At 42.6% G+C, this 24486-nt stretch overlaps 1 protein-coding gene across 1 annotated transcript in view; it reads left to right on the plus strand.

Annotated features, from left to right (window-relative positions):
- The window catches only part of LOC130120536 (inactive dipeptidyl peptidase 10-like), a 159958-nt gene that overhangs the window by 92847 nt on the left and 42625 nt on the right, over positions 1-24486 (plus strand). Inside the window, exons 4-5 of the mRNA XM_056289115.1 lie at positions 9984-10078; positions 10669-10743. Of these exons, the coding sequence (XP_056145090.1) occupies positions 9984-10078; positions 10669-10743 (170 nt within the window). The remainder of the gene's footprint in view (positions 1-9983; positions 10079-10668; positions 10744-24486) is intronic.

Consider the following 24486-nt stretch of genomic DNA (forward strand, 5'->3'; position numbering starts at 1 on the left):
GGATTGGTTGGATGGGCACTTCTTTGAGCAGATTGAGTTTCTGGAGCATCACATTTGTGGGGTCAATTAAACGCTCAAAATGGCCAGAAAAAGAGAACTTTCATCTGAAACTCAACAGTCTATTCTTGTTCTTAGAAATGAAGGCTATTCCATGCGAGAAATTGCTAAGAAATTGAAGATTTCCTACACCGGTGTGTACTACTCCCTTCAGAGGACAGCACAAACAGGCTCTAACAGGTACTATTTAATGAAGATGCCAGTTGGGGACCTGTGAGGCGTCTGTTTCTCAAACTAGAGACTCTAATGTACTTATCTTCTTGCTCAGTTGTGCAACGCGGCCTCCCACTTCTTTTTCTACTCTGGTTAGAGCCTGTTTGTGCTGTCCTCTGAAGGGAGTAGTACACACCGGTGTAGGAAATCTTCAATTTCTTAGCAATTTCTCGCATGGAATAGCCTTCATTTCTAAGAACAAGAATAGACTGTCGAGTTTCAGATGAAAGTTCTCTTTTTCTGGCCATTTTGAGCGTTTAATTGACCCCACAAATGTGATGCTCCAGAAACTCAATCTGCTCAAAGAAGTGCCCATCCAACCAATCCAACTTGTGGGAGCTGCTTCTGGAAGCGTGGGGTGCAATTTCTCCAGATTACCTCAACAAATTAACAGCTAGAATGCCAAAGGTCTGCAATGCTGTAATTGCTGCAAATGGAGGATTCTTTGACGAAAGCAAAGTTTGATGTAAAAAAAATCTTATTTCAAATACAAATCATTATTTCTAACCTTGTCAATGTCTTGACTCTATTTTCTATTCATTTCACAACATATGGTGGTGAATAAGTGTGACTTTTCATGGAAAACACAAAATTGTTTGGGTGATCCCAAACTTTTGAACGGTAGTGTATATATATATATATATATATATATATATATATATATATATATATATATACACACACAGTGCATCCGGAAAGTATTCACACCACTTCACTTTCCCCACATTTTGTTATGTTACAGCCTTATTCCAAAATGGATTAAATTCCTTTTTTTTCTTATCAATCTACACACAATACCCCATAATGACAAAGTGAAAAGGGTTTTGTAGAAATTTTTGCAAATTTATTAAAAATAAAAAACTGAAATATTGCATGTATATACGTAAGTATTCACACCATTTGCTATGACACTCAACATTGAGCTCAGGTTCATCCTGTTTCCACTGATCCTCCTTGAGATCTTTCTACATCTTGCTTGGAGTCCACCTGTAGTAAATTCAAGTGATCGAACATGATTAGGAAAGGCACACACCTGTCTATATAAGGTCCCACTGTTGACAGTGCATGTCAGTGCAGAAACCAAGCCGTGAAGTCAAAAGAATTGTTTGTGGCCCTCCAAGACAGGATTGTATAACGCACAGATCTGGGGAAGGGTACAAAAAAATTTCTACAGCTTTGAAGGTCCCGAAAAGCACAGTGGTCTCCATCATTCGTAAATGGAAGAAGTTTGGATCCACCAGGACTCTTCCTAAAGCTAGCCGCCCAGCCAAACTGAGCAATCGGGGGAGAAGGGCCTTGGTCAGGGAGGTGACCAAGAACCCGATGGTCACTCCGACAGAGCTCCAGCGTTCCTCTGTGGAGATGGCAGAACCTTCCAGAAGGACAACCATCTCTGCAGCACTCCACCAATCAGGCCTTTATGGTGGAGTGGCCAGACGGAAGCCTCTGCTCAGTAAAAGGCACATGACAGCCCACTTAGAGTTTGCCAGAAAGCACCTAAAGGTCTCTCAGACCATGAAAAACAAGATTCTCTGGTCTGATGAAACCAAGATTGAACTCTTTGGCTGGCCTGAATGCCAAACGTCTCATCTAGAGGAAACCAGGTACCTCTCATCACCTTGCTAATACCATCCCTACAGTGAAGCGTGGTGGTGGCAGCATCATGCTGTGGGGATGTTTTTCAGCGGCAGGAACTGGGAGACTAGTCAGGATCGAGGGAAAGATGAATGGAGCAAAGTACAGAGAGATCCTTGATGTAAACCTGCTCCAGAGCGCTCATGACCTCAGACTGGGGCGAAGGTTTACCTTTCAACACGACAACGACCCTAAGCACACAGCCAAGACAATGAAGGACTGGCTTCGGGACAAGTCTGTGAATGTCCTTGAGTGGCCCAGACTTGAACCCCATTGAACATCTCTGGAAAGACCTGAAAATATCTGTGCAGCGACGCTCCCCATCTAACCTTACAGAGCTCGAGAGGATCTGCAGAGAAGAGTGGGAGAAATACCCCAAATATAGATGTGCCAAGCTTGTAGCTTCGTACCCAAGAAGACTTGAGGCTGTAATCACTGCCTAGGGTGCCTCAACCAGGTACTGAGTAAAGGGTGTGAATATTTATGTACATGCAATATTTCAGTTTTTTATTAGGGGTCCAAGCAGCGAAGCTGGTGGAACCCAATTGTATTTGTTAGGATTATTATTATTTTTCTCCACTAAACGTGTGTGAGGCTCAGCAACCGTAAGTCCTAGACCAACCAACTTTGGTACGTGGATTCCTATGGCCCCCCACTACTCAGGCACCACAAATCACCTATGTCAGCCAGATGGTGGCACTATAACAAAGGGTCATGCGTAATTCCCACACCATAAGTCAGATCAACACAAAACTGCACAGACCTATGCATCTGAATGTGCTCTACAACTTTACTATTGGGACCACATATGTCAGCCATATAGTTTGCCCGCCATTTTGACTTGTATTAGTTTGGGCGCGGTTTCTCAGCTAAAAGTGTCTGAGGCTCAGCAACCATAAGTCCTAGACCAACCAAATTTGGTAGGTAGATTCATACGGCCCCCCACTACTCTGGTACTACAAATCATCCATGTCAGCCAGATGGTGGCGCTATAACAAAGGGTCATGCTTAAAAGGCCATAACTCCCACAGCATAAGTCAGATCAACACAAAACTTAATCGACCCATGCATCTCAATGTGCTCAACAACTTTACTATTGGGACCACCTATGTCAGTCATATAGTTTGCCCGCTATTTTGACTTATTTGGTGTGGAAGCGCTGCAGCTCTGGATACTACACACCAGGACACCTGGGTATAACGACATACTTTTTCTTTTTACGGCAGTCGGCTAGGACGCAAGAAATCAGACACCGTCTGGTCCAGTTTTGGAAACTCTGGCACATGTTTCTGAAGCAATGGAAGTGTTACGACATTTTAAAAAATTACGGTAATCGTCTAGGACACAGGCGACTCAAGTAATCCGACATTGTCATATCTAGTTATTATTATTATTGTTGTTTCTGCGAAATTCTTCCCTAAAAGTGTCTGGGCAGCAAAAACTATATGTTGCACAGACACCAAACTTGGTAGGTAGGTTCCAGACCTGTTAATGATCTTACAGTAGAGATTTTACCTTGACACACCTCTAGGGGGCGCTATAATAAGCACATTTACGTTTTGGGTCATATCTCGGGCTCTCTATGGAATTTTTGCGAAAGCCCCCGAATCTAACGCACCCATTTGCGCCAATTTCGCCTACCAAATTTTCCCACCATTTTCAAAAAACTTAAAGTGAAAGTAAAATGAACTTGTCTGAGGCTTTTCATCCGATTCACATAAAATTTGTTATGCGTCATCTCCAGACAATGCTGATAAAAAGTTGTCAAACGAATTTTGATATGTCATTCCATTTCGAAGTAACATGTCAATCAAACTTTAAGGTGTGGCCCATAGTTATTCTATTGCCTATATCTAGTGATGTGATTGTCCCAACTTAATGAACCTTGTCACGCACAATCACCACAACATTCTTTGGAAGCATGCCACATTTTGTTAAATTTCGTCCATAGGGTGCGCTACAACTGACACATATCAATATCTCAAAAACCGCTTGATGAAAAAATCTGAAATTTGGTATACTTATACTTGGACCCATTTGGCTACATTGCCTAAAGTGATTGGCTGGATTACCCAACTGGCTGCCAAACAGCCACTCAAAATTCAGCAGCTAATATCTGCTAGTGTGAATGCCCAATCTTCATGAAACTTGATAGGCTTATTCTTTGTGGCACATAGAAGCCATGTACCAAATATGAAACAGATCGGACACATGGCGACTGCAATACTGCTTGGACCCCATTAATCGCCGCTTGCGGCTATATTTTTTAATAAATTTGCAAAAATTTCTACAAAACCTTTTTTGCTTTCTCATTATGGGGTGTTGTATGTAGAAATAAGGCTGTAACATAAAAAAATGTGGGGAAAGTGAAGGGGTGTGAATACTTTTCGGATGCACTGTATATATATATATATATATATATATATATATATATATATATATATATATATACGTATATATATTGTCACCTTCTTAAAATAATGGCCTAAGTCATATTTTCAAGTTTTTCAAAAAACAGAATAAACTGAAACAAAATTTGTCAGTTTATTCTGTTTTTTGAAGAACTTGAAAATATGACTTAGGCCATTATTTTAAGAAGGTGACGATATATACAGTGGGGAAAATAATTATTTGACCCCTTGCAGATTTTGTAGGTTTGCCCACTTACAAAGAATGCAACAGTCTATAATTTTAATCATATATACATTTTAACAGTGAGAGACGGAATCCCAAAGAAAATTCCAGAAAATCACATCATATGAATTTATAAAAATTAATAACCACCTGATTTAGAAAAATAAGTATTTGATCCCCTACCAAACAGCAAGTATTCTGGCTCCCACAAACCAGTTAGTTTTTCTTTAAGATGTACCCCCAATCCCAACTAATTACCCACATAAAATACACCTGCATTACCTCGTTACCTGTATAAAATATACCTGTCCACACCCAATCAATCAGATTTCAACATCTCCACCATGGGCAAGACCAAAGAGCTGTCTAAGGACACCAGGGACAAGATTGTAGACCTGCACAAGGCTGGGATGGGCTACAAGAGAATTGGAAAGCATCTTTGAGAGAAAGTAACAACTGTCGGTGCAGTTATCAGGAAATGGAAGGAACACCACACCACCGCCAACCTCCCTCCTCGGTCTGGGGCTCCACGCAAGATCTCGCCTCGTGGGGTGTCCCTGATCATGTGAACGGTGAGGAATCATCCCAGAACCACAAGGGGGGAACTGGTTAATGACCTGAAGGCAGCTGGGACCACAGTTACAAAGCAAACGGTTAGTAACACACTACGCCGTCATGGATTAAAATCCTGCAGCGCACGCAAGGTCCCACTGCTCAAGAAGGCACATGTACAGGCCCGTCTGCAGTTTGCCAATGAACACCTGGACGACTCAGTAGAGGCCTGGAAGAAGGTGATGTGGTCGGATGAGACCAAAATAGAACTTTTCGGGCTCAACTCAACTCGTCGTGTTTGGAGGGTGAAGAACACGGAGTACAACCCAAAGAACACCATCCCCACCATCAAGCATGGGGGTGGCAACATCATTCTTTGGGGGTGCTTTTCAGCCAAGGGGACAGGACAACTCCATCGCATTGAGGGGAGGATGGACGGGGCCATGTACCGTGGAATTCTGGACCAACACCTCCTTCCCTCAGTGAGAGCGCTGAAGATGGGTCGTGGATGGGTGTTCCAACACGACAATGACCCAAAGCACACCGCCAAAGCAACCAAAGAGTGGCTGAAGAAGAAGCACATCAAGGTTCTGGAATGGCCTAGCCAGTCTCCAGACCTGAATCCAATCGAAAATCTTTGGAGGGAGCTTAAAATTCGGGTTGCCAGGCGACAGCCTTGAAACCTGAACGATTTGGAGGCTGTCTGCAGGGAGGAGTGGGCCAACATCCCTGCCGAAATGTGCACAAACCTTGTCAGAAACTATAAAAACCGTTTGACATCTGTGCTGGCCAATAATGGCTTTTCTACTAAATATTAACATAATGTTTGTCCAGGGGTTCAAATATTTATTTTGGACCAAAAATATGCAAATAAATTCATAAAATTCATACGTCTTATTCCACTTTTTTGGTCATATTCTGTCTCTCACTTTTAAAATGAACCTACCCTTAAAATTATGTATATATATATATATATATATATATATATATATATATATATATTATCCAAACCTGTTATCCTACTCTGGGTCGCGGGTATGCTGGAGCCTATCCCAGCAGTCACTGGGCGGCAGGCAGGGAGGCATCCCGGACAGGTCGCCAGTCCATCACAGGGCCCACACACACACATACATTCACACCTAGGGACAATTTAGTACGGCTGACTCACCTGACCTAAATGTCTTTGGACTGTGGGAGGAAACCCACTCAGACACGGGGAGAACATGCAAACTCCACACAGAGGACAATCTGGGGCTCAAACCTAGGGCCTTCTTACTGTGAGGCAACTGTGCTAACCACTGCGTCACTCTGGAGCCCTTATATAGGTGTGTGTGTGTGTGTGTGTGTGTGTGTGTGTGTGTGTGTGTGTGTGTGTGTGTGTACTGACTAGCCAAAGCATTAAAACCACTGACAGAGAATTGAATAACATTGATTATCTCATTACAATGGCACCTGTCAAGGGGTGGGATATATTAAGCAGCAAGTGAACAGTCAGTTCTTGAAGTTGATGTGTTGGAAGCAGGAAAAAATGGGCAAGCATAAGGATCTGAGCAACTGTGACAGTGGCCAAATTGTGATGGCTAGACGACTGGGTCAGGGCATCTCCATGTGCCATGGGATGTGACTGGTATGCAGTGGTCAATATCTATCAAAAGTGGTCCAAGGAAGGAAAACTGGTGAACTGGCGACAAAGTCATGGGTGCCCAAGGCTCATTTATGCATGTGGGGAGCAAAGGCTAGCCCGTCTGGTCCGATCCCATAGAAGAGCTACTGTAGCTCAAATTGCTGAAAAAGTTAATGCTGGCTATGATAGACAGGTATCAGAATATACAGTGCATTGCAGCTTGCTGTGTATGAGGCTGCGTAGACGCAGACCAGTCAGAGTGCCCTTGCTAACTCCTGTCCACTTCAAAAAGTGCATACAATGGGCATGACAGTGTCAGAACTAGACCATGAAGCAATGAAAGAAGTTGGCGTAGTCTGATGAATCACATTGTCTTTTACATCATGTCGATGGCCAGGTGCGTGTGTGTAATTTACCTGGGAAAGAGATGGCACCAGGATGCACTAAGGGAAGAAGACAAGCCAGCCGAGGCAGTGTGATGCTCTGGGCAATGTTCTACTGGGAAACCTTGGGCCCTGGCATTCATGTGGATGTTACTTTGACACATACTACCTACCTAAACATTGTTGCAGACCAAGTACACTGCTTCATGGCAATGGTATTGATTTCCTGATGTCAATGGCCTCTTTCAGCAGGACAATGCGCCCTGCCACATGGCAAAAGTTGTTCAGGAATGGTTTGAGGAACATGACAAAGAGTTCAACATGTTTGCCTTGGCCTCCAAATTCCTGAGATTCAATCCAATCAAGCATCTGTTCGAAGTGCTGGGAAAAAAAAAGTCCCATCCATGGAGGTCCCACCTCATAATTTACAGGACTTAAAGGATCTGCTGCTAGCGTCTTGGTGTCAGATACCAGAGGAAACCTTCAGAGGTCTTGTGGAGAGTCCATTCCTTGACAGGTCAGAGTTGTTTTGGTGGCACAAGGGGGACCTACATAATATTAGGCAGGTGATTTTAATGTTTTGGTTGATCGGTATGAAAAAAGAAAAAGAAAATCTCCCTCTTATCCTATTTTGGGTGGTGTGTGTCTTCCTCTAGCTCAGGTCCTCTACCAGAGGCCTGGGAATTCGAGGGTATTGCACAGTATCTTAGCTGTTCCTGGGACTGCACTCTTCTGGATAGAGACTTCAGATGTTGTTCCTCGAATCTGCTGAAGACACTCCCAGTTTGGGCGTCACAGCCCCTAATGCTCCTATTACCACTGGGACTACTCTTGATTTCACCTTCCACATCTGATCTAGTTCTTCCTTCAGCCCTTGATATTTCTGTAGCTTCTCATGCTCTTTCTTCCTGATGTCGCCATCACTTGAGATTGCTACATTGATCACTACTGCTGTCTTCTGTTCCTGGTCGACCACCACAATGCCTGGTTGGTTTGCCAGCACCTGCTTGTCACTCTGGAACTTGAAGTCCCACAGGATCTTAGCTCTGCCATTGTCAGCCAACTTCAGTGGTGTCTCCCATTTGGACTTGGGGACTTCCAGTCTGTATTCAGTACAGATATTCCTGTACACTCTCCCAGCCACTTGGTTATGTCTTTCAGTGTATGCTTTCCCAGCTAGCATTTTACATCCTGCTACTAAGTGCTGGATGGTCTCAGGGGTGTCTTTGCACAGCCTGCATCTTGGGTCTTGTCGGGTGTGGTAGCCCCCTGCCTCAACCGATCTGGTCCTGAGTTCCTGTTCTTGTGCTGCTATGATCAGAGCCTCTGTGCTGTCCTTCAGTCCAGCCTTTTCTAGCCACTGGTAGGATTTATCGATGCCAGCTACGTCTTTTATGTGTCAATGATACATCCCATGGAGGGGCTTGATCTTCCATGATATCTCCTCTGATTCTTCCTCTGCACTCTCTGTCTTCTGCTGCCTGAGGTACTCATTCAGCAGTTCATGCTGGGGTGCCCTCTTTCTGATGTACTCATGGATGTTCTTTGTTTTATCCTGGATAGTGGCGCTGATACTCACTTACCCTCGGACCCCATCTTTTCACTTATCATACAGTCTCAGGCTGCTGGACTTTGGGTAGAACCCTCTGTGCATTATGAGGAGCTTCCATGTCCTGATATCTGTGGCCTTTATCTCCTCCTTTGGCCAGCTTATTATTCTAGATGGGTGTCTGATGATTGGTAGGGTATATATGTTGATGGCTTGGATCTTATTCTTCCCCATTGAGCTGGCTCCTTAGGACCTGCCTCACTCTCTGGAGGAGAAAAACGGTGAGAGGGAGTTTTTTCGCAGCAGTTGCAGCTGTCGAAAACGTGTATTGGTTTGTTGACTCGAGAGTTCTGCTGAAATGTTTGAGCATGCATCAGCCATGTTAACGTGCAAATGTCCTGGATCAGTGGGTTTCAAAATGGTTGCACCCAAACACTGGTCCTAGGGATGTTCTCAAGCAAAATGAGGAAAAGATGAGTTTTACTTGAAATGAATTCACATGAAATTGTCCCAGTTAAAGAATGCATAAACAAGACTAGGTCAAAACCTAGCATGTGGCTGGGCCGTGTATGGACGGTGTTTGAAATTGTGGCCAATTTGTCACAGGGATAGTCAGTGGCAGTAATAATGTGAATTCCTTAATATTAAATGTTCATCTGCAATTTGCTGTACAATGTAATGGCGTACATTGTAATACATTGGTGTAAATTGGTGTATATAATGGTGTATGGCATGGTGGTGCAGTGGATAGCATGGTTGCCTCACAGCAAGAAGGTCCTGGGTTCGAGCCCCGGGGTAGTCCAACCTTGGGGATCGTCTTCTGTGTGGAGTTTGTATTTTCTCCCCGTGTCTGCGTGGGATTCCTCTAGGTACTCCAGTTTCCTCCCACATTCCATGTAGGACAGGGGCATCGGCCATATGAAATTGTTGCTAGGTGGGACTGTGTGTGTGTGTGTGTGTGTGTGTGTGTGTGTGTGTGTGTGTGTGTGTGTGTGTGTGTTGTGTGTGTGTGTGTGTGTGTGATGGCCTGGTGGCCTGTCCAGGTTGTCTATGAAAACAGTGGTTCAAGTTAATTCACATTAGAACGTCAATCAAATTGACCACCTGGCCCTCATCAAATCCCACCGTGATGGTCTGTTTCTCTCAGAAATTTGTCACATCACAGAAGCTCACAGTGCCCTAAAAAGTCCTGTTCCATGTGGTCTTTAAGTAGGTGCAATGCACCAGTTTGTCTTTTCAGATACATCAGTGCCTCGTTTGACTTTCTCTGCCTTAGTATTCTAAAACGATCCACAGATTCTGATATTTCTTTCACTGTCCACGTTTTGTGTCCTAGATGCAGAGATCATTTTTCGGACCTGGGATGGAGATGTTTTGAAAGGTGACATAAAGAGCAATGAGACAAACCTCCTACTGAAAAACACAACATTCGTGAGTACCCCTACCCTCAGAATTAGTTACGCTGCAAAAACACCCATCTTAAGTCGGTCAGCTTTTTTTTTTTGCCAAAACAAATTGAAAATACAAAATATTCCTTTTCACTTTCACTTGTTGCAGATACATACGTGTCATTATAAGGAAGGAATATTTATTCATCCAGTCCCAAGAAAATAACACTTGTTGCAAGATAGCACTTGATCAGCATTGAAATGATCTCACCCCACTATTATCTGTTTTCACTTGTTTTAAGAATATTGAGATTTTAATACTGAACTCTTTGATCGAAAGGTGTGCTTAATTCTTGGTTTGAATGACTTATTATGGCAGTGCAATTCTTTGGCCTCACGTACAGTCATTTCTTGAGCACTTTACCCTTGGGTAGAATCCTTACCTATATGGATTCTTAACATGTATAATGTGCCACTGAACTCTTTTCGTTTGTCCAGTTTGTGAAAGAAATTTCAAAGATTCTACACACACATGCAGAATATTGTACAATTGCATGCTTGTGTTGCAGAAATATAATCAACAAACTGATTTATTTGAATAAGAAGGTCAACTGTGTCTTGCTCTTCCCACAGGTAATATTTAAGGCCTCAAAGTTTGCAGTTTCTCCAGATCTAAACTTTGTTCTTCTGGGATATGATGTCAAGCAGGTGAGATCCTCATAATATTCCAGATGGATATATTCTCACATCAGTGTTTGCTTTGGGGCAGCTTTGGTAGCGGTTGACTGTTCATTAGCTGATCTGGAGGTACAGGTGCCAAAAAAGTTAAAATGTCCAATTAAAAGAGAAACATCACGTTATGCTTCTCATGCATTACTTTTCCCCCTTTCTGTTCTGAAATTACAGCTCAGTACAACTAAACTCAAGAGTTGGTAGAACTGGAATGAGCTGAACTGCCCTCTGAGTCAAACTCTGATTTATTGCAGCTAACTTTTATGCAGCAATGGATGCAAATGAAAGGAGGTCAGTTTACTCAGCAATTCTGCTCAGCAATTTCTGATGTACTCATGGATGTTCCTTGTTTCATCCTGGGTAGTGGCCCTGACACTCACTAACCCTCGGCTCTCATCTTTTTTCACTTATCGTACAGTCTCAGGCTGCTGGACTTCAGATGGAACCCTCCGTGCTTTGTGAGGAGTTTCCATGTCCTGATATCAGTGGCCTTTATCCCCTCCTTTAGCCGGCTTATTATTCCAGCTGGGTATCTGATGACTAGTAGGGCATATGTTTTGTTGGCTTGGATCTTATTCTTCCCATTGAGCTTGCTCCTCAGGACCTGCCTCACTCTCTGGAGATATTTGGCTGTAGCTGACCTCCTTGCTGCCTCGCCATGGTTTCCATTTGCCTGTGGAATACCATAGTACTTGTAACTGTCCTGTATATCTGTTTTCCTGCCATCTGGTAATTAAACCACCTTTCAAAGAAAGTTGAATGAGTTCATCTGGACACAACATTTATTGACCAAAATGTGACCTCTTCAGTCAACCACCTTTCCTCTTTTTGCCACCATTCGACCTTATTTGTCCAGTCCGAATGACATCCCAATGTCATTGCTGTAGATCCTGATGAGGTGGATCAGCGAGTCAATATCTCGCTCATCCCTGGCATACAGCTTAATGTCATTCATGTATAGGAGGTGGCTGATGGTAATTCCACTTCTGAACCTGTGTCTCTATCCACTCTTTGTGATGATTTGACTGAGGGGGTTCAGGCCTATTTAGAACAGCAGTGGGGGATAGTGCATCACCTTGGTATATGCCACATTTGATGTTACCTCTGTGATTGTCTTTGAGTTGGCCTCTAGTGTTGTTTTCCACTGCCGCATTTAGTTCTTGGTGAAGACTATTCATGTCCTGTTGGGTTTGTATTGTGCCAAGCACTCCAGTAACCAAGTAACCAGGTGACCAGATATGTAATCTGTAGATATGGGGCAAGATTTTGGTATAGGAAGCGTTCTGGTTTCTGTTTCTGTTTTAGTCCAAGTAGTATTGATCAATCACATGTGAGTAAGCGGTGATTTCTACAGGAACATGTGTTGGTTGCATGTTGGTAACAGTCTGTGTGGGGAGCTAAAGAGGCGGAAGGCATTGGCCGAAATGTCGTCTGGACCTAAGACACCTACAAAAAGTATTGACGTTTGTATATTTTGTGGAGAAACGTTCAACTTGTGTTGACTACTTGTGAAACAATCCAGTCGTAGACATCGTCTCTCAACTCAAACTCCATTCTCACATCTCAAGTTGCTAATCCGACTGTAAATGATGACAGGCACACAGAAGAGGACATTTTCAAAGGAAATGGAAGTGAGTAGCCAGCAGCTACAGTTGAAGCCCCACAATAGTGTCCATTGTCCCCAAAGCTAGCCTTTGGGTTCCAAGATTGGGCTAACAGACAAAGAAACACATTCACAGCAATTGGCAATTTAGAGTCTCATATTCACCAGACCTTGCATATTTTGGACTGTGCGCTAAAACAGGAGCACCTGCAGGAAATAGAAAATTAGTCTCAAGTTCAGTGTGATCCCATAGTCATTTCCTTAGCCAGTCACTCTCTTCTCACCCGTGAAGCCTCGCCATACCCTGCAGCTTGGTCTGCTCCCTGACCTAAGCCATCAGAGCTGCCTACGCTCTACCTAGTCTATTAAAGTACAGGAAATAAAATGTGTGAAAAGAAATAGTGAAATGTAGAGTAGAAATTAAAAACACCAGTATTCTTGAAATTACAGTTGAAATTAAATTTAAAAACAGTGTCTTCATATAGCTATTTCTGTAGCCAGCTACTCTCTTCTCACCCATTCCTATGATGAATAACTGATTTTTATGCTAGACGAAAAGAAATTAACTGGGGCAACGAATAACTAAAGAGTCAGGTGAAAAAAGAAGACATCAAACAAAGAAAGCTGTGCTGACCTAGGCTGAAAAATCTGTTATTAACTGTTGTTGTTGTGCTTTTTTGGGGAATCCTAAATCAGCAATTATTAATTTGCCTTTGAGAGACATTGTTCTGGTAGCAAGTAATGTAGCGTTAGCAGTCAATTGAAAATGGCTCCTGTGTCAACACACTGAATCACCGTCATCATATTTGACCAAACTTGGTTTTCCCATTGCTTCGCATCATGTTCATTTGCATAAAGTTGACTCAAATCAACATTTGTCCCACACTTTTCCTTGTGTCATGTTATAAATATCCCAGCATGCTTAGCATAGCCAGCTGCTTGTGTCGGATATAAAATGGATGAAGGCGGAATTGGTCACCAGACAATTCGAATCTAGTGGGCCATGATTGTCAGGCTGCAGTGCCGATTACGTGACAATGCTAAGTGGTTGCCACTTGATGCATTTCATCCAATTAGGCTACTGGGCTCTGCTCAAGAGAAGAATGGCATCTATTGTAGATGTCTCGTGCAAGCACAGAGCAGGAGAACAACAAAGTGTGATGTTTTATAAATTGAACTGGCTTATGGGGACAGAGCTACGGTTTGCAGTGTCTGCTCCGCACACGGACATAGCACCCAAAGAGAAAATCAAAAGTGAATAACGGATGAAAGCATTTGTTTTGTAAAGCTATGATTTGCTGCTGTTGTGCAAGCAAGTAGGCTATTTAAAAGCCTTTGTTGTCACTTGTTGTTTTTGTTTTTTTTGTTTTTTGTTTTAATTTATTTTTTTTGGGGGGGGGGGCCTGTGGGCAAAGGTCTGTATGAAAATGCCTCTCTGTGTGAAAAGGTGTTATCACACTGACCAGTCCCCCCCCCTTTTTTTTTAAGTCAAGCAAAAAGAATACTGGTAACTCACATTGACTTGTTTAGGATATATTGTTCTCGTTCTTAAAAGACTTAATTTTTTTTTCTCTGGGGCTGTACTACAATATACTTTTCACTCACTGCTATATCCATCTTGATAGCGTGGATCTTTGAGATTTCTTCAGTTCAAAATATTTGTCTCTGTTGAGAAGGGGGCAAACTCAAAGTTATAAATCATAATACCCCTAGATTCGATAAGGCCAGTCTTTAGTTAAATGTCATTTGCCAATTATGGTCTGCTTTCAAACACCAGACAGCAAGCTAATTTGACAGCCATTGCAGCGCTTGAAACGAAACACTCAAGACGGTGGAAAATCATAAAATGCCTCGCATACAGCGTTGAAAGACAGAACTGTTGGACACAGCATTTTTTTAATGCACTTTTACTGCAAGGTATTTACATCTAATTTGTCTTCGTTTTGCCTTCTTTTCACCAGCAATTAGCTTGCCAAAGCAAAACCCACGTTTGTATTTAAGCACATAGTGTTTGCGTTATACAAACTGCGCTGTGGGTTGCAGCTTTGAAAGCAAACCTTGGGAGCAGGAGATTATTTCATTGCAGAAGGTCATGAGTGGGACCACAGTTCACATATGCATAAAAATTATGTGATAATTTGCTCTAGGTTAACTTAAAACTCCACACCTCTCACAGAGGAACTTTTATGGTGTACGAAGTAATGTTAACATCTGAATTTTGGTTTGAAAATATTGTGGGGTTTTTTTTTTTTTTCAGCAAAGCATTATTTTATGTTGTGTTACATTTGAAACCATTGGTTCCCGACGTGGGGCTTAAGAACCCCAAATGTTATTTGAAGAGTTTACGGGGGCCCCCAGTGAAATTTCACATAGTTTAAGATTTTAGTCACTCTTATTTCATCGACCAGAGTGACATCTTAGTGAGATCTTTTGATAGCACACAGCAAACCAATGTATTTTTTAATTAGAAGTCTCACCTTCTCCACATAGGATAAAGAAGGGGTGTCAAACTCAATTTGATCCCGGGCCACACCCGCATTATTGTTGCCCTCAAAGGACCCATTGTTAATTTAAGACTATAATTGCCCCTGCGTTTGATTATTATTGGTTTTAGTTATAACTACCTCTGAAAGCCGAATTCTAGGAAAGATAATGGCAAGCACACATCAAAGTGTATAACTTTTATACACTTGAATAAACATGAAGTATGAAATAAATGAAATATGAAATAAAAAATGAAATATACAAAGTATTATAATTAATAAAGTCAAAATAACAATAAGTAAGGGTTGTTTCAGTTTGTGTAGCCTACAAGCAAGGTTTCAAATCCAAAATGTATGTTTGCTTAAAAATGATGGGTTAAGTATTGGGCCTACTCTACACTTGCAATGACTGTGATGACTTTCCATTGTATAACTACAATACAAATTAGGCCTATTATAGGCCTACACATACAAATTAGTACATGTGGTAAAGTAAAAGGAACTGTCATGGAAATTGCCTGCAAACGCTGAAGACTCAAAAATAATTACACAAATCTCTAGTGGTTGCTGATAAAAGATAAGTTATATTGCATGCAACAGGAGAATACAGGCTGCAGTTTACCTCATTCTCATTGAACAAGAGCTATCTCTCTTATATTCCCTTTTCCTTAGAAAAAGAAAGGCATGACCATTGGTCAACTAAAGCCATACATTTTCCTATACCTCACACCATAGGTTAGTTTAAACATCTGGTCATCACCAGTTAGGGGGGCCATGTAGAATTACAAGGCACCGTGAATTAAGCAGGGGAGATGGGAGAGAAGGAAACACCCATCCCCACATCCCTTAGTCCTCTCTGGGAAGCTCACAAGAGCCTTCTTTAAAGTAGATTTGATCAACAAGGATAGAGAATGAAATACAGAATGAATAAATTATAACTCTTAATGCTTCATGCCAATTTTCCTTCACAGAATACACGCATATTAAATTGAAAATGATATACGTTTCCTGATATTGTATACATGAAGGCTTTTAAAAAGTTAACCTATTTGTTTTCTGGCCGGATGACTGACGCCATTTCCCTGAGGTCAGTCCGTTGATGTCTGGCTTTAAGGTCTTGTGCGGTAGCAATTTGTAAAACAGCATGGAGGATGTCATCGCTATTTTGAGATACTAGAATGTAGTGTATACTGACGTCTAGTGGCTAGACGTCAGTATACTACAACAGAAGTAGTTGCGTCTTGAATGCAAAATTAGGGGGCAGCACGGTGGCGCAGTGGTTAGCACGGTCGCCTCACAGCAAGAAGGTCCTGGGTTCAAACCCTGGGGTTGTCCAGCCTTGGGGATCATCCTGGGTCATCCTCTGTGTGGAGTTTGCATGTTCTCCCTGTGTCTGCGTAGATTTCTTCTGGGTGCTCCAGTTTCCTCCCAAAGTCCAAAGACATGTAGGTCAGGCTAATCGGTCATACTAAATTGTCCCTAGTATTGAATGTATCGGCCCTGTGATGGACTGGCGGCCTGTCCAAGGTGTCGCCCCTCCTGCTGCCCAGTGACTGCTGGGATAGGCTCCAGCATCCTGTGACCCCAATTGGGATAAGTGGCTTGGATAATGGATGGATGGATGCAAAATTAGGATGCATTCTGGGAGATGTAGTGTATGGACGCCATACTTCTGTATTGCACAAATTATATTCTTTGCAAGCTCTCACGGGTCACATAAAATGAGGTACCAGGCTGGATTTGCCCCACGGGCCCTGTGTTTGACACATGTGGGTTATAGTGTAGACAGCCTGAAAAACCCTTCTTAGATGGGGCTCAGTATCCTAGTATATTTAATGAGGGCCTGTGGTGTAAAGCATATACATATATATTCTGGGATTTTTTAAATTCAAAAAAAAAGAAAGAAGATAATCTCTGTTATTACTGTTATGTTTGTCGATAAGAAAAAAAATTGCCAGATGATAAAATTGTAAATTTAAATTTTCATATCATCAGTACTTTATTCAATAGACTTAAAGACTTGAAATAATGCAGCCTGCTTTGATAGTACAATTAAGGTATATATGCAAGTAAAGCCAGTTTTCTGACATTGCTGAACATTTTTAATGATGACATTTCAGTAGTTGAATGGCTACAGTTGGCAGGTAGTTTGGTTCGCCTGCAAAAGGAAATTTGAAAATGTGGTGGTTGAAGGCAGGAGTGGGGAGTTACTACCCTACCTACTCGTCCAGTCTAATGAGGTGGTAACAACGGGTTTTCAGATGAGTGTGCGTTTTGGATACTAATAGAGAGGTCTAAAAAGGTGACATTCATGGTGTGATTTTCTGGTGTAGTGTTTATTTAGCCAGAGGACTCATCACAAATTATCTGCAGGCAATTGCTATTGTAATTTACATTCCATCAAACGTAAATGAAATTCACTGACATTCTAGTAAACAAGCTCTTAAATCAATTTCCCGTGACAAACGGGTTGACCCCTGTATGTATGGGGTATGAGTTGCTGGGGTGTGAAATATATAGAGAAATGTCTATTATGCACAGATTTATGTGGTCCATTTTAAAACACTCTTGAGAATAGAGTCAAAAACTCACACCGAGGCAAGAACAGAATTAAAGGAGCTCTTAGTATTATCGTGGCTTACCTGAAGTAGAACATGACAGGTAAATATGACCTGGGGTTTGTGACTGGTTGTGATCGGGACAAAGTAAACAATGCTGCCTGCTCTGGCTTGTGCTTGCATCCCTCAACGAGCTTTGCAGCAGTTGCAGCAAACCAGCATCTACCGAAAGCGCTCAAAAATTGCAATGTCAGCAAACATGCTGGCAATCTGCTGCTTTCTTTTTGTGTTATCTGTTTTCATCTGTTGTCACTGTTCACATGACTTAACAATAGCAGTCAGTACTCTAAAAATTAATACATATCCCCTTTATGGCATCACTTCTATTTTTCACATAAGGTATACTGTAAACCACATCCTACCCCAGGTAAAATTAGGCTAAAATTCAATTCAATTCAATTAATTGTCATTAAAATCAGTCTTTCTATGTAAGTAACCAACTGGACTGACATTCTTTTTTTTTTTTTTTTTTGTTTCTTTTTTGGGGGGGGGGGTATTTTTCCCTCCATTTTCTCCCCAATTGTATCCGGCCAATTACCCCACTCTTCCGAGCAATCCCGGTTGCTGCTCCACCCCCTCCGCTGATCCAGGGAGGGCTGCAGACTACCACATGCCTCCTTTGATACATGTGGAGTCGCCAGCTGCTTCTTTTCACCTGACAGTGGGGAGTTTCACCAGGGGGACGTAGCGCATGGGAGAGTCATGCTATTCCCCCCCTTTCTCCCTCCCCCTGTGAACAGGTGCTCTGACTGACCAGAGGAGGCGCTAGTGCAGCAACCAAGGTCTGCGGGTGGGAAGCCACAACCGGCTTCCCACCCGCAGACACGACCAGTTGTGTCTGTAGGGACGCCCGACCAAGCCGGCGGGGATTCAAACCACTGATCCCTGTGTTGGTAGGCAGCGGAACAGACCGCCACGCCGCCTGGTCGCCCCTGACGTTCTTTGTTAAATGCTGCTGTTACTTTCCTTATAATATCCTCACAACATTATGTGTGAGCCTATGTGATTTCACAAACAATTTAACGGCGCATTTTTAAATGCAACTCATGCACGTTATCTTCCATCTGGAACTTATTAATGATAGTAACTTTCCCTGGCGGAGTCAACACAGATTGAAAATAACTGTGCTTAAGTTTGAAGTAAGGTTCAGTGTGACCCAAAATATCTAGCCTAAACTCTTAATGAACATCATGAGGAAAAAGCCAGACACATCTATAATTTCTGAAACTCTGAAACAGAAGAGGCACCAACTTTACCATTAAAAAACTTTTAAGTTTTAAACCAAAATTATGAACTGTTTCTGAAATAATTTTTGTTTGGAATTTTTTCCCTCTTTTTCTCCCCAACTGTACTTTGCCAATAACCTGACTCTTCCGAGCCGTCCCGGTCACTGCTCCACCCCCTCTGCCGATCCGGGGAGGGCTGCAGACTACCACATGCCTCCTCTGATACATGTGGAGTCACCAGCCGCTTCTTTTCACCTGACAGTGAGGAGTTTCACCAGGGGGAAATAGCACGTGGTAAGGATCACGCTATTCCCCCCAGTTCCCCCTCTCCCCAGGACAGGCATCCCGATCAACCAGAGGAGGCGCTAGTGCAGTGACCAGGACACATACCCACATCCAGCTTCCCACCCGCAGACACGGCCAATTGTGTCTGTAGGGACGCCCGACCAAGCAGGAGGTAACACGGGGATTCGAACCGGCGATCCCCATGTTGGTAGGCAACGGAATAGACCGCTATGCTACCCGGACTGTTAAACTAGAATAAACACGACGTTTATTATCTTTTGAGAAACTTTATTTCTCTCTACGCACCGGCCATTACGCCAGCCAGGTGCACTCACTACAAGTAAAACATTTCCCTCCAAGACCATCTGGTCTACCGCGCATGCGTCCCCAGTATCCACAAAAGCCATGCTGTGAACATTTACCGTATTGAACATAATATAGTGAGAATACATGTTAACAATCTCGCTATACTTTTTAAAAGAAAAAAAAACACAATGAAGTCTGTTGTTACAAAGCAGAGATATAGTGAACATCAACAGTTACATTCCCAAACATGTAGTCAAACAAAAATAAAAATTGCCATCCATAAAGGCTGTGTTAAGAACAAGCCATGAAAACACCTTTTAGGAAATGTCCCATAGTCCTTCACTAAGAGCTTTCAAAAGCACAAGGGCAGATGCTCCTTTCTTAGTTAAACAGTCAGCAAGTTGAGTTCTAGTGTCTGACCAGAGAACCCTTCCGATTTTCTTGCTGTGTATGAGCTCCTTTATGCTGCTTATTTCCAGACGGAGTCTCTTCTCTGTCACCTTTTTTTTTTTACTTTGTTATACCAGTACAATGAAGCATCAGCAAGACCATATACACATTTCTTTAGTTTCCATATTACATTGACACTTCCTGCCTCAGGTGGGGGGCGTACATAAATATCCCTAGAAAGCTCCATGCCCTGTAAGAAAGCAGATTTGATGTCCATCGAATGGACTTGCCTTTTGTTTTGACAGATGACTGCTAATAGTAGTCTGAGTGATTCTGAAGCACATGTTGGATAATCTTTCTGCAACTCATCAATATTAAGTTCTTCAAAGCCTCTTGCTACAAGGCATGCTTTAGGCACTATACCACCAGACGTTTCTTTTAAATTACACACCCATCTTGTGGAAACACACTTTTGACCTTCATCAACAACTTCCTCAAAAACATTGTTTTTACACCAACTTTCAATCTCTTGTTGTTTAGCGACATCAAACGAGACATCTTTAGTAATGAGCACATCAGCATCTTTGGCAACATCAACATTAAGATTGTCAACTTGTGACATATCAACTGCCTTCTTTTGTCCATTACTACCATCAGGTTCAATGTATTGTAGGTTGTACCAATGTTTCCATTTCCTTGTTGCTTTGCCAGCTCTACCTAAAACTCTGGCTTTTTGGAGACTACCGTCATCTTTATCCATAAATGTAACAGTCTGCCCTGCTCCAAACTTTATACTTTGTCTCTCTGTGATGGCAGGAGGACGTACATCTATACTATTAGTTTCACTATCTCTGGTATTATCCGGTTCATTGTCTGTATCCTGTGTATTATCCTGTTCATTGTCTGTACTCTGTGCACCATCTGAACTAGTCTCTGTATAGCTTACAGTGCCTCTCTCATTTTATGTCCCCCTAGTTGCATCATTTTCTATAGTTTGATCATTTTTGTCTTGTGTGTTCACTTTACGAAGCCTAGAGTGATGGACTCTTACCAGAATGCCACCATGTCTCACAAACACAACAGCTCCGTCCTGGCCAATAACTACCCCTGGCCCCTTCCACTCTGTACTGTCGGCTCGTTTGTAATATATTTTGTCTCCTGTCACATATCTGTCATCTGTGGATCTGGTTTGTTTACGCAAGGCTCTCCTTATCCTCTCTGAGCATTCAGATTCTGTAAAAGCTTTTCTAGATGCATGTAGCGCTGCTATGTGTGCCCCTACCTTCATACTCATCGTGGTACCCTCTAGAGCAGGTGGTTTGTCAACCAAAACAGAGGGGAGGTTAGGATTCTTACCGAACACTAGTTGGTGTGGACTGTAGCCATGCACACTAACCATACTGTTTTTAGCCATAAGGGCCCAGTCTAAAGCAGTTTCCCAGTCACATCCATTCTCTCGTTTCACCTTCAGGAGGATCTCAGTGAGCGTTTGATTGTGTCTTTCCAACAGCCCGTTGCTCCAGGGGCTGTATCCCGCCGTCGTTTTTATCTCTATGTTAAAGTTTTCTGCCATGTCTCTCGTCTCGTCGTTATTGAATTCCCCACCATTGTCACTGTACAGTCTCTGAGGGGGACCATGAACACTTATCCAAGTGTGGATGATGGAGTTGACTATCTCAGATGACCCCTTTGTTTTTACGATGTTTCCGGCGCTGAAGCGGGTGAAATGGTCGATGATGTGGAGATACCATACACCAGGTTCAAGCTCATGCAAGTCCACCGCGACAGTTTCATAATACTCTTAAGCTAATGGTAAACCCACAGCGGGCTTTGGCTTTGTGTTACTGTAATGTTGACAAATGTCACAGTCCTGTATTATTTGTTCTAACACAGTCCCACATTATTTATCTCTATTTCCTGAGCTGTGAAGAAGCCTTAGTAGTCTCTCCGCAGAAGCGTGACCAAACTGCTTATGCAGCTTCAGGAGAACTTTGTTTCTCTCATCTGGGGACATGTTCTCTGTGACTGTAAGGACCTCATCTTTTTCACTGGCCCTGGTCTCTGTGACTGTAAGGACCTGGTCCTTTACACTGGGGGACATATTTTCTTTACCTCTGATGTCTACACACTAATGTCCAGAACTTGTTAACTCAAGAGGCACTGGTTGCTTGAACATCACAACTCTGTCATTTTCCATATCCAAAACAGTGCCTGCCTTTTTCAGGGATGTCTTACTCAGTAATAGTGGTATGTCAGCTTTGACTACTTCTGTCTCAACTTGGCACTTAATCTGCCCAATTGTTGCAGGTACCTTAACTCTTCTGGTGGAGTATACTACATTTCCATCTCCAAATCTAAACAGTCTAGAACTAGGCACTTCTGTTTTCATCAACTGGTTTACCTGGACTTCGCTAATATCATTAACATAGCTGGCTAGCCACTTCTCGCCACATACAGTGCGAGTACAAGCAGTATCAATAATAGCTGATCCTAAAGATTCAGTCAAAAAGATCTCTGAATCTGACATAGTAGATTTTGAGTGCAGTGTAATGTTACATTCTTCTACATCTTCAGTGACTTTCACTTGTTCACTCTCTCTGTGTGGGCAATTTTTAGCCCAATGAAAAGTGCTCTGACAAATGGCACATCTAGACCTTTTACCAAACTTATCAAGAGGATTAGTCCCAGGTAATGGTTGCTTATGTTGTCCACCCTGCGACGTCACATTTAGTTTATTAACGTAACCCTTTCCGCGGGATCTCTGTTCTGTGAAAAAAGCTTCATCTTGATTCACTTGAATTCCACGTGTGGCGCTTGCCAGCTTGCCACCGAATATCCGCTTCAGTGCCGATTTCATCGAAGAAAACGTCAAATCCGTACACGCAGTCAGTGCCAAGTGTCTGTTCCTTTCATCAAGACAGGCTGTGTCTAGTAGCTTAAAAGCTACCACAGCATCGGGCAGCGTCATGTTATATCTTTTCATCCATTTATATCGCTGCTCAAACTCAATGACATAGTCCGCCATGGACAAGGCACTGTCTTTTGTAATACTGTCAAAATGAGAGTACGCTTCGTATGCGCGGTCTTTTTCCTCTCTAAGAAACACTCCATCTAATTTCGCCAATAAAGTTGTCATACCATCGTTGTTGTCTAAATCTTCCACAGGTGTTTCCAATGCCGTTTCTCTCGCTCGCCCGTCAAGTCCCAACGCAACCGCGAGAGCCTGCTTCTTCTTGTCAAGTTCTGTAACTCGCATCCATATTGTAACGTGCATGGATAAGAAGACACGCTGGCCGCTGGCTCGCGGGTCTGACCCTTTAGTCTAGCGGTTAGCGATGTCTCTTGCGGTGCGGGCGATACGGGTTCGCTTCCCGGCCGCGGCAGTTTCTGTGGTTGCGTTGTCCCCCGAATTCGCTACAATATGTTGAATTCATTCTTCCAACATTCATACGGCCTACCCTCGTCAAATTTCGGCGGAATTTTATAACTTGCAGCCATCTTCAAACCGTCCTCTGCTACCAATGTTAAACTAGAATAAACACGACGTTTATTATCTTTTGAGAAACTTCATTTCTCTCTACGCACCGGCCATCACGCCAGACAGGTGCACTCACTACAAGTAAAACATTTCCCTCCAAGACCGTCTGGTCTACCGCGCATGCGTCCCCAGTATCCACAAAAGCCATGCTGTGAACATTTACCGTATTGAACATAATATAGTGAGAATACATGTTAACACGGACGTCCTCTTCTAATTATTTTAACACATTGTAATTGTAACTCAAAGGAAGCCATGTCGGAGTGGTTAAAACCGTTTCTTCCCTCCCCTTTAAAAGAAACAGTAAACAGGATATTAACAGATAATCTGCAAAATACTATAAGGTGAAATGCCTGTCTTGTATTCTGGTCATGGATGTTTCTGGAAATGATCAGATTCTATTTTTTTTTTATCAGTTTGTTTTGAGTGCATAAAGGGCCTGCTGAATGTCCTCGTTGTGTTTGTATGGTATGTGCTGCAATTGGGATGAAAAATGCCCGAGTGACAAAAATACAGTGAACTGTTCCCAGAAAAAAAACTATCACGAATGTGTGTGTACATATATGTGTTGGTGTGTATCCTGTTTGTTGAAACATACTATTGTATAGTGTCCTATCTAAGACATCTTTTGCAAAAATAAAATAAAAAAAATATAATGTGGACACCGAGGATATTGTCCTCACCGGATCAGTGACAACAATAGAAATGCTGGATGCACAATAATGCTTTATTTCCTTCACTTTCACTTATTGAGGTTTTGCAGCTCAGTCAACAAATCTCATAATCGTCTTACATAGTAAGCAAAAAGAAGCCTGTTTTTAAAAAAGAAGCTGTTGTGCAGGACGTGCTTGTTGAAGGCTTTCCATTCTTCATGAACATGCCTCTCATTCATATAATTTCCCACAATGACAACTGGGTGTCCGTCCATCCATCTATCCATCCATCATTATCCAAACCGCTTATCCTACTCAGGGTCGCAGGGATGCTGGAGTGGAGCCTGTCCCAGCAGTCATTGTGCAGCAGGCAGGGAGACACCTTGGACAAGCCGCCAGGCCATCACAGGGCCAACACACACGTCATTTAAAGAAAAAAAAATCCTGTTGTTACTAAGCAGCTTCACTCAGTTGGGCCTTAGCTGTTTTTTTCTTTTACTTATCAGGTTCAACTTCAAGTTCAACTTTATTGTCATGTGTATTAGAATACAATTTGTGCTCTGGCTCTCTCTGCCTTAACACAAGGGACACAAGGACACACCATCCCCCCTCCAAAA

The sequence above is a fragment of the Lampris incognitus genome, chromosome 11, assembly GCF_029633865.1.
Source record: "Lampris incognitus isolate fLamInc1 chromosome 11, fLamInc1.hap2, whole genome shotgun sequence".
In the NCBI taxonomy this organism is placed as follows: Eukaryota; Metazoa; Chordata; class Actinopteri; order Lampriformes; family Lampridae; genus Lampris; species Lampris incognitus.